The sequence below is a fragment of the Podarcis liolepis genome (genome assembly GCF_965112155.1).
Source record: "Podarcis liolepis genome assembly, chromosome: 1".
In the NCBI taxonomy this organism is placed as follows: Eukaryota; Metazoa; Chordata; class Lepidosauria; order Squamata; family Lacertidae; genus Podarcis; species Podarcis liolepis.
In genome coordinates this window covers 129560593-129575430 of record NC_139554.1, presented here as the reverse complement: position 1 = coordinate 129575430, position 14838 = coordinate 129560593, and the positions used below count along the sequence as shown (strand labels likewise).

The 14838-nt window shown below is 43.9% G+C and overlaps 2 protein-coding genes across 2 annotated transcripts in view; one reads left to right on the top strand and one right to left on the bottom strand.

The window, feature by feature from the left end:
• Positions 1-2683: 2683 nt before the first annotated feature.
• On the top strand, positions 2684-13195 carry FAM237A (family with sequence similarity 237 member A; the record flags this gene model as incomplete). Its single annotated transcript, XM_083475642.1, has 3 exons — positions 2684-2857; positions 8298-8690; positions 13050-13195. Exons 2-3 carry the CDS (start codon positions 8318-8320, stop codon positions 13193-13195), a joined length of 519 nt encoding a protein of 172 aa, XP_083331768.1. The 5' UTR covers positions 2684-2857; positions 8298-8317.
• The window catches only part of DYTN (dystrotelin), a 40802-nt gene continuing 39096 nt past the window's right edge, over positions 13133-14838 (bottom strand). Inside the window, exon 16 of the mRNA XM_083473300.1 lies at positions 13133-13235. Within this exon, the coding sequence (XP_083329426.1) occupies positions 13215-13235 (21 nt within the window). The 3' untranslated portion in view covers positions 13133-13214. The remainder of the gene's footprint in view (positions 13236-14838) is intronic.

Below are 14838 nucleotides of genomic sequence, written 5' to 3'. Positions count from 1 at the left end.
TCTTAAGGACTACTATAAACTTAATGAATGCTAAAATGTTGTGGTTTCCAGAAACAAGGGGGTACAGGGATATAAGGTTAGAATATAAAAGAGGACTAAAATGACAGAGATTGGAAAGTAACAATTGGGAGTTGCTAGTTGAATTATGGACATTGGGATGCAGAGAGGGGGGGGTATGGGGAAGTCCAAGAAAAGAGGTTTATGAAAATAGGTTTGAAACTATACGTGTATGTTTGTCATTTTAAGTGTTTGTTTGTTTTTCTTAAAAATTTTGTAAAATCAATAAAATTTTTATAAAAAAAAAAATAGAAGGACTAACTAAAAGCTAATTGATGAATGGGCTGAGCATGGCTCTTTGCTAGCACCTTGCTCATTGGAAAAGAGTCTTCAGCTCTTTGATCTACACTGACAATCAGCTGATCAGGACACTGCAGGGGGTCTTGAAAGCACCCCATCAGCTGGCATCGTTATGATTGACACACCCGCCAAATTTGGCCCAGGAGAGGTAGGGGAGATCTGGCCCAGCAGCCAGAATAATTTCTCCAGCCCTGATGTATAGGATTCCAGCCTACCAAGTTGGAATATGCACAAAATGAAGCAGAGGGGAGGAATTATGCTTCCTTTACAAAATGTGGGTTGCTACCCCCTCCCTTTCAAGTGATAAGAGTGGCTGGTATGGGGGTAAAAAAACCAATTTATCTTCCTCACTTCCTGTGATGGATTTCAACTTGGTTCCACTTACTTTCTCCCACCTGCCCCCAACCAGGGATTTTCTTGAGAATCCATTGAAACAGGGTGACTCACCTCCTTCATGGAGTTGTAATGCGAAATTGGCTCTTTTTATTACCTACGAAGAAAGCTAATGGAGAAAGCAGGAACGGAACAAAGGACCTCTTGCCTTTATTGCCTTGCCAGGAATTCTCAACAAGTGCCCCAGCCATAAGGGCTGACTTCTTCATTTGCAAAGTGGTGCTTTTTGCAAAATGCAAATGATACACTTAAACGCTCCCGGATGTCATTACAATTAGTTGTAAAGTACCTTGTAGAATTCCTCTGACCAAAATGAGGAAACTGGCCTTCCGGTCACATCCAGTTAATTGCTGGCACCTTCATTACAATGTTATTTTTAGGGTCCTTCGAAAGTTGTGGCGTTGCTACATGCAAACAGAAATCCAGAAATGACATGATGGGCTGTGCACCCTGGTTTCATGAATGAGGGCCACAGGTTCCCCATACCTGCTTCAGTACCACAAATTTGCAGGTATGGCTGCTATGTAATCTATGTCTTTACTGTACTGTTGGTAAGATATGAGAGCCTCACCCAGTTTCTTTGAACCACTGTACAGTGGTACCTCGGGTTAATTTGTTCCAGAGGTCCGTACTTAACCTGAAACTGTTCTTAACCTGAAGCACCACTTTAACTAATGGGGCCTCCTGCTGCCAGAGCACGATTTCTGTTCTCATCCTGAAGCAAAGTTCTTAACCTGAAGCACTATTTCTGGGTTAGCGGAGTCTGTAACCTGAAGCGTACGTAACCTGAAGCGTATGTAACCTGAGGTAACACTGTACTCTAGAGAAATACACTGCTTGGGTGCACAAGGTCAATGCAGCTATTATACAAAGTCTATAAACATTGGGATGGCTCTCAAATTTTATGGACGTATTATATATATTATTATATAAGCACAGTATGATTACAACATTTACACTGGCCCCTAGCTCCTCTGTTGCCTTCCACTCCTCTTGTAAACCAGTAATGATCAAAATCTGGGAATAGGGAGAACAGACTGTTTTGACTCTTCTGGACCTTTCGGTCCTCTTTCTTCATTGCCAGTACTCTCTCTCTCAGAAGATTTCTCCTCCCCAAGCTACAACTCTTCTTCTATAATTTCCTTGTGTTGTTTCCATGTTGGGTTTTCCAGAAATGGTTTTTCCTCTTTCGGGTGACTATATAAAAAAGAAGGTCCCCAAGCCCTTGGCAATGGGACTATACCTATCTAAAATCTTGTTGCCCATGTTTTGCAGGATTTGGGTAGGGGGGGGGGTTAAATGCAGGAAACCTTCTGCATTATGTCAGTCCTGCTTTTCCTTGAGATGACGTTAAAAGAAAATGACAACAGGTCCCTTTCTGTGTTGTCAGTGACAGCACAGCAGACATCCACATGTGGTTGTTGCAGGAGAGCACAAAATGCTGTTCTTGCTGAGATAGTGCAAAGAAAGAAAGAAAGAAAGAAAGAAAGAAAGAAAGAAAGAACGATCCAGTGAAAATTAAGCATTTTTTAGTTCAATTGGTTAAAAGGGAAGAGTTATGTGCCTGTTTAAATCTCCCTCCTTGAAACCAACAGGAGAGAGGGATACTTAATTTTGGTTTAGTTTTCTGAGTGAATAGTAATTTTTGTTAAAAATTAAAGTCCCCATTAAAATTGACCAAAGAATTCTGAATTTGGTGGTTTACTGCCCCACTCTACTGCTGTCCACTAGCAACAGCTTCTGAGAGTGGAGAAATACCAGGTGGTTGCACAGTTTCAGCCGAGACTTTGCATTATCTCTTGAGTGAAATCGATGACAAGTTTTCTTTTAAGTGCTTGCAAAATAAACCGTCAACCGTAGGAGGGCCAGGAAACAGTCTGCTTCAGGGACTGAACCTGAAAGGGGAGGGGGGTTTCTGCACAGAGCTTTGACGCAAGACAAATAAAAGCTATCCACTCCCACTTCTTTATAAAGGGGGGGGAAGGGGGGCATAAGTCTAATACTGCCTTACAATTCTCAGGAGAGACAAAGTTGGAACAGAGGCTTCCCCTGGGTGCAATTTCAGTCTCCAGAAGAGACCCCCCCCACACACACCATATTCAGGAAGGTAAGTGGATCTCTTGTAAGTCTTTTTCCCCCCCTCCAGAGCAGAGATTGAAAGAAAAACACAAGAGCTTGTGTTGGCTTCAGCACCGAGGAGAGCTCCTAGAAGTCAGGCGTGCAGGTGGCGTTTACACAGTCAGAATCTGATGTTCTTTTTAGCAGCTGTAGAGTCTGCATGCTGCTTCCAAGGTGTGCAAGAGAGCTTAGGAGCGGAGGGCCAGTGGAAATTTGACCCACCTTCAAGCGAAAATCAAAACTAGTTCATGAAAGCCTATGGCATAATACATTTGTTGATCAGTAAAGTACTGGAGGACTATTTGTTTCCAGAGGGGTAGTGTGTTGCGGCACAATCCGCTACGTTAGACAGTGATGGAGTCTGGGCTACTGGTGTCTCAAGCAGCCTTCACAGGGTATAAGAACTACTGCTAAGAAGGAACTGCGAGAGAGAGAGAGGACTGGGGAATGCAGGAAACGGGCAGCAAGAAATGCAAAACATACTTCACTCCTGAGCTTTAAAAGCTAAACGTCCTCTCTTAAGGTAGAGATGTTACGAGTAAGACCAGCAACAACATTTTGTAGTGTCTTCTGCTTCATCAAAGGAGTGTTCCTCTTCATGGTTCCAGACAGCTCTTCCCTCCACGTAGGGCATGCCCCATCTGTTTTTCTTTTCTATAGTTCACCCTATATTCTACGCCTGCTCAGTCATCATTCGGTTGTTTGGGGGCAGGGGGTGGAGGTTGCCCCATTAGCTATTTTTTAAAGATTCTTTACACTTCTATAAACCCTTCGTTTCTCCCAGTCCTGTTGATACCTCTTTGTTGTTTACTCAGTTTTCACTATGATCCTGGTGGCACTCACCCCGAGTTTGATATTAGGAGGAGATAAAGAGGGAATTCTGCATCTTTAACTTCCAATTTAGCAAGGACCAAATATATTTGTAAACCTGATTAGCTGAGATAGCAAAGGCAGGGGAAGCAATGGAAAAGAAATGGGATGGCAATGAAGGGTTTTCCTATACCTAAAGTACAGCTCATAAGCCATAAAATACTTGTTCATCATATAGAGATTATGCGTAAAGTTCCTTAAAGACTGGTATGTATATACAAGCAGCATGGGTCAAAGCTGAAGCGTCTCTCTTGCATTTAGAAGCAGGAATATTGTTGTCTTTATAAAAATGAATTGAGGCTTCTTATTGTTCCAGAAGAGGAATTCAAATACACCCTTCTCCCCGGTCAGACTCATGTTAAAATTTAGAAATACGGCGAGCTGTAAACTCATGAATGCATCTATTCTGCATTATAAACATGTCATGATACAGCGTTTGCCAACTATAGATTCCATATTTCTTATTATAAGAGAGAGAAAAAACAAGTTTTGTAAAAAATATTTGAGAAATGCACAGAAATAGCTGCTGTTTATATACCTGAGTTTCAAAAGCAGTTATTACATATATTTTGATTTTATTCTAATAATCAAGGTGCAAAAAACTAATACTAAATTTATTCTGAAGGATTTAGAAGGCATAGATTTGCAAAAATGAAAACAAATCAAAAGTGTTAAAATAAAATCATGCGGTGTTATGCCTTATGCTCAGAGATCCCATAGTGAATTACTATACTGATAGGACTGCACTGTGTTAGCAAAACGCTGTGCAGAACACAGAAATTGAAGGGGGGAATGTGTCTTGAGACAGGAAGAAAGAGTATTCCAGCCACAGAGAGCAACACTGCTATATAGGAACAGACATGGTGCTGAATAGAGGAGCTAAGAACAGGGGAGTTTGTGCAGGAGACAGATGTTCGGAAGGACCCAGTGTCTCATCTGATGTGGCTGCTTGCAGGAATACAAGGTAGCTCTAAACCAGGGATGGAGAAAATGGAGCTGTTGCTGAACATCATAAGCACTTCGTGCTTATGAACTGCTAGGTGGGCAGGAGCAGGGACCGAGCAACGGGAGCTCACCCCGTCGCGGGATTTGAAACACCGACCTTCTGATCAGCAAGTCCTCTTAACCCACAGCGCCACCCGAGTCCCATGCTGCTCATTTACTCCTGATTAATTCCCTAACACTGTCTGCAGTCTTGCCAACACCATTTAAACGTCCCAATTCTCTATTAACATTTTACCAGCAGCCTTGAACCTTTTTGGCTGGGATCCAAATAGCCCGCCTGCTACTTCCATGCGCCACGAGATGCTTTGGGATTTGTCTTTCTCCACATGGCAAAAGGGTTTTTGGAGCTGGGGAAAGCTGCAAAAGCAATTGATAGTGTGGCACAGGGGTCTGCTGTTCAGCAAAGCAGAGAGAAGGCCAAAACCTCATGAGCATGCCTGAGGAAGCTTTTTGAATCCTGGCCATTGCCTTATTCAGTTCTTTATCTTGACTGTTTAATCTCGGCTGATTATTTGATCCTGGCTGATTATTACACCTGTGTGCTTAGGACAGGGGATTCTGGGCCTCTGATAACAAGTAGGTGACTGTGGACAGAAACTTAAATCTACAGGACGGGTTGTGTTTTGGCTTGTCTTATTTTATTTATATTTATTGTTTATTTATTTAATAAAAATTATTTTTAAAAACCTGCAAAGTGGTTTACCAAAACAAAAAACATATCAGTTAATATCTTGACCCTGCTCCACTGAATTGAAATTTCAGCCTTCACGACACAGGAAAATGGCCTGTGACCCTGGAAGAGGGTCAAGATATTAACTGATATGCATGAAATTTCATATACAGTGGTGCCTCAGGTTACATACGCTTCAGGTTACATATGCTTCAGGTTACATACTACGCTAACCAAGAAATAGTGCTTCAGGTTAAGAACTTTGCTTCAGGATGAGAACAGAAATCGTTCTCTGGCTGTGCGGTGGCAGCGGGAGGCCCCATTAGCTAAAGTGGTGCTTCAGGTTAAGAACACTTTCAGATTAAGAACGGACCTCCAGAACGAATAAAGTACTTAACCCGAGGTACCACTGTATAGCTATATAATCGCTAGTGTAGTAAGATAAGACCTTTGGAGCAGGCATTAAAAATAAAAAATAAAATTTATGAACTGCCCTAGTAGGGCAGTAATTGTCCCTTGATAATTTGTCACACACACACCGCTCCATGGTCGCACCTGGGACGCACCCCCCACCCCCCTCCTACGCCCCTGCCCATGATTCCTGACTAGAGAGCCATGCTGCTTAGGGCTGCTGGAGGTTGGAGTCCAAAAACATTTGGAGGGACACAGGTTTCCCCTTCCCGTCTTATGGCATAAAATTGTGAGCAAAGTTTTTCCTGTTGCCAATAGCACTGATAATATTTCTTCACCCAGCTGCATTTTTATCCATGATTTTGTCTGTGCTGTGGCAGGACCAGTCTTGCAACTGTGCTTCGCTTCACCCTGTTCCTGTTAGGATTTTGGTCCCTCATTCCTCAGTCAGGAAATGTACCACCTGAACACATCTATTTAGCACCTAGTTGCTAAAGACTTAGGGACGTGGGTGGTGTTGTGGGTTAAACCACAGAGCCTAGGGCTTGCCGATCAGAAGGTCGGCGGTTCAAATCCCCGTGATGGGGTGAGCTCCTGTTGCTCGGCCCCTGCTCCTGCCAACCTTGCAGTTCGAAAGCACGTCAGTGCAAGTAGATAAATAGGTACCGCTCCGGCGGGAAGGTAAACGGTGTTTCCATGCGCTGGTTCTGGTTCGCCAGAAGCGGCTTAGTCATGCTGGCCACATGACCCGGAAGCTGTACGCCGGCTCCCTCGGCCAATAAAGCGAGATGAGTGCCGCAACCCCAGAGTCGGCCACGACTGGACCTAATGGTCAGGGGTCCCTTTACCTTTTAAATGAGCAGCATATTTGCATCCTCAGCCCAATTATTATTATTATTATTATTATTATTATTATTATTATTATTAGTTTATATACTGCCCTATACCTGTAGGTCTTAGGGTGATTCACAGAAAAGATTACAATTTATATAATCAGAATAAAAACAACAACCCAATAACACCACCCCCCGCCCCAGAAAAGAGCCACATTTTAAAAGGGTATAGGATGTCAAACAGATCAACTAAAGGCCTGCTTGAAAAGGAACTTTTTTGCCTGGCGCCTAAAGATGTGTAATGAAGGCGCCAGGAGGGCATTCCACAGATGGGGAGCCACTGCAGAGAAGGCCCATTCTCGTGTTGCCACCCTCCAGACCTCTCAAGGAGGCAGCATACGAAGGAGGCCCTCAGAAGATGATCTCAGCGTCCGGGTAGGTTCATATGGAAAGAGGTGGTCCTTGAGGTATTGTGGTCCTGACCACAATAACAGAGGAAGTGCCTGACAGGATCAGATCATTGGTTCCTCTGCACTGAGTGCCTTTGGATTCTAGGACTTCACATAAGTCTTTCCCAGACCCAGCTAGAGGAGCCAGGCATTGATCCTAGAGCATATGTTCTAGCACGGAGCTATAGCACTTTCTTAAGACGGGTTGGGGATTGTTATGCTATTTTTGCTCTTGACAGGTTCCAGAAAGTCAATGGATTCTGGCGCCATAAGAAAGCTTTTCCTTGATTTGGCAAGAGATGTTGGGCACAATATAATGATGAAAGATTGTGAAAGGTTGTGGAAGAAAGGGGTCAAGTTTACTGCATGTACTGTATTAAAGGAAAATATTATGAAAATGATGTATAGATGGTACTTAACCCCGGTGAAATTAGCAAAGATTTATCATACAAATGACAATCAATGTTGGAAATGTGAAGAAAAAGAAGGTACTTTTTATCATAGGCGGTGGAGGTGTCTTAAGGTGAAAGACTTCTGGGAAAAGATTTATAATGAGTTGAAAAAAATGTTGAAAAATACATTTATTAAGAAACCAGAAGCCTTTCTACTTGGAATAGGATTGGAATTGCCCCCCAAAAATGTTATACTGTTTTTGTATGCCACTACAGCGGCAAGACTTTTATTATCCAAAAATTGGAAATCGCAGATGAAGATGTTGGACTTTTTGGAGCTGGTCGACGTGACTGGAAGAATCCAGGACCAGAAAGAAGAGGAGAGAGGATTGGAATAAATTTAAAGAATATTTAGCTAAATATTGTAATATAAGATAAATAGAAAATTCTTGGAAGCAATAAACAGGCTTAGGGGTAGAATAAGAATATGTGGTAGTAAAGATTAAGGATTAGAATATTAATAAAAGAGAAGAGGATAGTAAATGAAAGGAGTTAATTTTACTAGAAATATGATTTTGGAGAACTGCTACACAGGTGATACAGTGAAATTCAGTTAGATACGAGGAATTCGAGGATTCGAGGAAGTCAGTTATCAGTGTAACAAGAATTAGATATTGGAAGAAACAAATTTTCTTTGTGTTTAGTTTATTGTTTATTGTATTGTAATGTGTCTCTTCCCCCCTTTTTTTCTTTTCATTATGAATGTGGAAAATCAATTTAAAAAATTGGAAAAAGAAAGAAAGAAAGCTTTTCCGCAACATGAGATTCACCCGCTTCCTTTTCATTGTGGGTTTGCTTCATGTGACGCCTTTCTTCTGCTATAGCCAGATGGACCCCATGGCTCTTGGCCGAGCTGATCCCAAATGCTGGGAATCCTCCTCAGCCGTCTTGCTAGAGATGAGGCAGCCGCGTGTTTCTGACTCTGTCAGCGGCTTTTGGGACTTTATGATCTTCCTGAAGTCATCTGAGGACTTGAAGCACGGGGCTTTGTTTTGGCACCTGGCCCAGCTCTTCTGGGATATCTACATGGACTGCGTACTCTCCAGAACCCACGGCTTAGGGAAAAGGCAGTTGGCTGAAGTCCAGAGGCAAACTGCAGCTCTTCCATCTTGGATCATACTGAGTAAGCAAGGTTAGTACTGTGCACCCAGGGGGCAGGAAGGCAGCAGCAATGTCCAGAACTTTTATCAACCCTAGTCAGACAGGTGTGTGAAGGAGGCATTTCATGGGCCAAATCAGGGTCCTCAATCTTTCTGTACCTGGGGGCACATTTGGAAATCCATGGTTTTCCATGGATCTTAGGGCAATGAAACAATCACTGAGACGGCTAGAGCGCCAGTGGTGCATAACTCATTCTGAAGCTGACCGGACACAGGTTAGAGCTCAATGTTGAGCCTACCAAGTGGCGGTAGCAACGACAAAGAAGACTTTCTTCACCGCCTGTATTGCATCTGCAGAAAACAGCAGCAGGAGACTTTTCCAGGTGGTTCACAATTTAGCGGAACCACCTGCTACATCGGGGCCCAGTACGGGCCCCATGATCTCCTGCAATTATTTTGCTAAGTTTTTTGCAGATAAAGTCACTCAGATTCGGGAAGAGGTAGACTCCACCGTGGGAGCAGGGCTGGGGTGGGAGAGTGCTAGAGTCGTGTCTAGTCAAGTTGAGTGGGATCAATTGCAATCTGTTACCTCCGAGGATGTGGACAGGCTGCTTGGACGAATGAAACCAACCACCTGTCTTCTTGATCCTTGCCTATCCTGGCTTATAAAAGCTTTGCGGGGTGGTGAATGCTTCTCTCTGTGAGGGAGCCTTCCCAGACCCACTGAAAGAGGCGGTTATCAAACCGCTTCTTAAAAAAACATCTTTAGATGCTGCCAATATGGCCAACTATTGCCCAGTCTCAAATCTTCCATTCCTGGGCAAGGTGACTGAGCGAGTGGTAGCTGAACAACTCCAGGCACGCCTGGAAGAAGCGGACCATTTGGATCCCTTCCAGTCGGGATTCAGGCCTCATCATGGGACTGAAACTGCCTTGGTCGCACTGGTCGATGATCTCCGGCGGGCTAGGGACAAAGGTGAGAGCTGTTTCCTAGTTCTGCTGGATCTCTCAATGGCTTTTGACACCATCGACCATAACATGCTTCTGGACCATCGAGGGGCTGGGAGCTGGGGGCACTGTTATACAGTGGTTCCGCTCCTTCCTCCTGGGCCGTGTTTAGAAAGTGGGGGGAAGGATGAGTGTTCAGACCCCTGGGCTCTCACCTGTGGGGTGCCTCAGGGTTCTGTCCTCTCCCCCATGCTTTCAACATCTACATGCAGCCGCTGGGTGAGATCATCAGGGGGTTTGGGCTGGGTGTTCATCAGTAGGGTTTGCGGTGTTCAGGAACCAATTTGTTCCAGAGCCAAGCCATTCGGGAACCAAGGTATCACCATTGTAGCATTAAGACAGAAGAAACACTGGGGGTGCATAGAACTACCGCCACCCCACAAAATACCCAGGTAAAGCACCTACAAACACTTTAAAACAAATAAAACCCAGGCATAAAAAAGCCCCCCAAAACTAACAAACAGGTAACCTCTCCCCAATCTAGCAACACCCCCCAAAACCCTCAATTTAAAATAATAAAATTGGGAGGGGCAAGGAGGCTAGGTAGGTGCCATCAGGGGTGTCTTAGGGTGCCATGGTGCCCACGAGTGTTTTGTAGGGGACTCAAGGCCTCGGTCCCATGCAACTAGTGGCAATGTCAGAAGAGGTCCCGGCCAAAGTGAAATCCATGTGAACCAGAAACATGGCTTAAATTTGTCGTTAAATCTATTACTGTTGATGGAGCACAGTTGTCACTGTAATCGAATTGCGCCCTTTGTATGGTGGCACAATTCTAGAAATCCAGGGATTACTTCTGTCATGGTAATACATGCTGAAAACTATGCAACCAAAGCAGGCATCAAAGGGATCTCAGTGGGGATGGATAAATCACTTGGCTGCTCATAAGATTCACGAGGTGCGCATTAACATGGCTGAAACTCTCTTCTGAGCAAGTTCCTTCAAAAGAAATGGGAACTGCCTTTGCTGCCCTTTCAGTTGCTTGAATAGAGAATGTATAGACAAAGATATGTTGCTCATATTTTACTGGACTGATAAGTGTTTCTCCCCCCCAAAAAATATCTGCTAGATTTCAGTTCATATAGGATGTGTGATTAGATTGATTAGATATCAGTTTGCAGGTTCAGATTCTGAAACCCTAGCTGGCACAAACCATCGTTCACACTGGCACCAACAATAAATTTAACTGCAATAAGAAGGGTTGAGTTAGCTCCAGGAAGTACAAAAACACATACCGTATTTTTCGCACCATAGGGCGCACCAGACCATAGGGCGCACCCAGTTTTTAGGGGGGGAAATCAAGGAAAAAAACATTTCCCCCGACCAGCCCCAAAGAGCAGCGTACAGGCTGCACACAACCTCTCCCTGCCAGAGGGGTTGTGCGCAGCTATGGAAGAAGGCAAAGCAGCGAGCGGGATGGATCCTGCTCGCTGTTTTGGCTTCCCCTTTAGCCCCGTGCAGCCTCTCCTTGCCAGAGGGGTTGCGCGCGGCTATGGCACAAGCCTGCATTCGCTCTATAGGACGCACACACATTTCCCCTCAATTTTTGGAGAGGAAAAACTGCGTCCAATAGAGCGAAAAATACGGTATACACAAAACTGACTCCCAACGTATTAATTATGGTTAGGAGAGAGCCAGAATCAAAACAACACTGTTCCTCAGTCTCAGATCTCTGTCAGTAAAATGTGAATAATGGCAGGTGTTTGAGCAAATGGGAACTGTAAAATAATGATGCTATTCAACCGGAGTGTTAAATCATAGACTCGGTGAACTAAAATATAATCATTATTTTATTTTTAAAAAGCTGCAAACTTAACAAGGGCCACGGTTCTGCTAGCTCCTAAATGAGAAGGAAATAAATCAGGGCATCTAAATTTCAGCTGGACTTTTGTTTCACTACGTAGTCAGTCCACGTTAATTTAACAGAAACATCCACTTCCATGATTAACTGATGAAAAAGAAAAATCAATGGACCACACAACACAGAGAAACTTATTATCTAGCATCTTATAAAAATGAAGCAAACTGCTGATTCTTAAATATGGTAACCATTATAGCAGGAGCATCTTTATTTCATCTGAGCTTCACAATGGCTAGAGCTGTGCAAAATGTTGATTTGGATAGGTTAAGGTTGCCATATTTCAAAAAGTAAGAAACCATGATGCAACGAAAGTGTTAGGAAGACCCCAAAATTATTGAGCCCCCCCCCCAATCTCATGCTTAGTTAGATTTGATATTTTGTCCTGATTCTTTCCTTACTCAACTGATTGATTAATTCACTGTAGCTTTAGTGGCCATCTGAATGTTGTGTGTGTCAAGTTCATCCAATGCCCAAGGAAGTGTACAGGTGAGGGATATTCCAATCCGTGTTCATTTACCATGCAAATCACTTTAACATAGATTAAATACCTGTTAACACTTGTTAATTAACCTAACTTGTAGCCACAGGCATGAAATACTTAATTTAAATTAAGTGCTGTACCTCCCCACTTATCCCTGTTAAATTGCCGACGATTAATGTTAATCACTCGTTTATATATCTCGGTCACTAAATGGGAAGCCCTTGCACACTGTGTAAGTTTGCACGTGAAGAGCAGCAGTTTCATTCACTCTGGTTTATTTTACCACATGCAACATTTGATCTCATGATCAGTGAAATATGCTCAGAGTCGAGAGTGGATTTCATGCTCTTTATTCAGCTCATAGTGGTGAGGAGGAATGGAAGTTCCCCCAGAATGTCTGCCTTATATACATTATTTACACAATGGGCCCCACGTGATTGGCTAATTCCGGAATTCTCCTGTAGGCCAATTAGGTTGCGGATTCACTTCTACCTGGAGCTGGATTGGGTGGCTCCTGCGGACCAATCATACTGCTGCGTTGTTCTAGGACCAATCAGACTGCTGCATTCTGAATCCTATTGTTCTAGGACCAATAAGACTGCTGCATTTTGGATCCTATTCAACTCAGCACATAACAATCAGGATGTTTTGAAGTATGTCCGTTGGGAGGGATTAAGCATCACACTCCTCTGATTGTCGCATAAGTGCAAGCATTTTGACTTGCCAGACACAATGTCCCCCAGTCCACCCCCTGCACTCTGTTCCAAGGTTTCGCCCAACCTTCCCTACCCCCAAGCCAATTTTGGGGGGACTGGGGGAAGCATCACAGCACAAGTAGAAGTCCTTGTGCACAGTTTCCTCTGGCAGAACTCATTCGGCGATTCCCACGGTCTTCTTATAAATTAGCTATCATATCAAATAAGGTATATTTCTAAACCATGGGATGAAATTAAACATGAAACGACATGTTAATGTCAGGAAAAGTACCATTTTCCAGGTGCATCAGAAATACATGTTTATGTTGCTTTCCCTCCCAACATCTAGGCATCTTTTCACAAATTCAGATGACTCCTCTATGGAAAAAGAAAGAACTGAAAGAAAACTTAATAAGAATCCATGTGCACAAGAGCAGGTCTGCTTCGCACGGAAGAATTACTGGACTTTTAACAATCAAGGCGAAACTCTTCTAGAGTTGTACAGCTGAGTTCTTCATCCGTCCCTCTTTTCTCCCTTTAAACAAATACTGTTACTGTTTCGGTTTTTGCCTTTAATTGCATTTGAAGTGGTTTCTCGTGGAAAAAGACTGCCTGCACACTATAACTACAATCTAGCAAAAACTCGTTGTAAATTTACATCCCATTAAAATGATTAGGAGTTCTTTGCAACTAACTCCCATTTCATTCCTTTCAATGGTACTTGGTTGAAGCTAACTTTTCCCGAACGATGTTTTCTTTGTTAAACTGGATGTTGGTGCTTGTTTTTATTTTGATTTACCATATTTTTCGCTCTATAGGACGCACTTTTCCCCCTTCAAAAATTAAGGGGAAATGTGTGTGCATCCTATGGAGCGAATGCAGGCTCCTTGGCTTCAGCGATAGCAACGCGAAGCCTCTGAAGCGCAGAGGGAGAGCTTCCCCCGCGCTCCGGAGGCTTCACGTTGCTTTCGCTGAAGCCACGTGAAGCCCCCGGAGTGCAGTGGGAACTCCCGCTGCGCTCCGGGGGCTTCAGGCGGCTATCCGCAAGCCTTCGGAGTGCAACGGGACTTGCAGATAGCCGTCTGAAGCCTGGAGAGTGAGAGGGGTCGGTGCACACCAATCCCTCTTGCTCTCCAGGCTTCGCTTCGCTGGAGAGGTGCTGCACAGTTTTCCCTCTCTGCGCAGCGCCCCTTCAGCAAAGCAGGAGGAGAAATGAAAGAGGCTCCATTTCTCCTGCCGCCTCGCTGAAGGGGCGCTGAGCAGAGAGGGGGAGAATTTTTTCCCCTTTTCTCCCCCTCCGATGGTCCGGTGCGTCCTATAGAGAGAAAAATACGGTAATTATGAAGCCCGGGAATTCTGTTTCTTTCATAAGTTTGTAAGTAGCTAGCTTCCCAGTACAGAAAAGAAGAGAATACAATGCTTTTCATTTTCAGGTGCTGGCTCCTACCCAAGTACCCATTGGGTGCTTCTCCCACATGCATGCTGACAAATGCGTAAACTGCCCAGAAGTAAAAATAAAAATCACTTGTATCTCAGCATGCGCGAGACAGAGGTTTCGTTAAGGGAGACGAGCCCCAGTCAGACAAATCATGCACACCTTACAGCCAAAGTCAGTCTGCAACAGTAAACTGTAACCCTTCCTGGATGCGTGCATGTATGTGCATAATTTAAAAAAACCAAACTACTGTGTTCCTTGTGTCACACTTTGTGGTTTCACACTGAATGTATTGATTCAAGCAAAACCCGAGGGAGAGCCACACCCATAGTAATGTACAGTGGTGCCCCACAAGACGAATGCCTCGCAAGAAGGAAAACTCGCTAGACGAAAGAGTTTTCCGTTTTGGAGGTGCTTCGCAAAATGAATCTCCTATGGGCTTGCTTCGCAAGACAACAATGTCTTGCGAGTTCCTGCAGGGTTTTTTTCCCTTCCCCCCCTTTTTCTAAGCTGCTAAGCCGCTTATCAGCTGATCCGATCAGCAGATAAGCCGCTAAAAGCAGCTAAAAGCCGCTAATAGCGCTAAGCTGCTTATCAGCTGATCCGATCAGCAGATAAGCCGCTAAAAGCCTCTAAAAGCCGCTAATAGTGCTAATAGCGCTAATCCGCTAATCCTTCAATGGGCTTGCTTCGCAAGACGAAA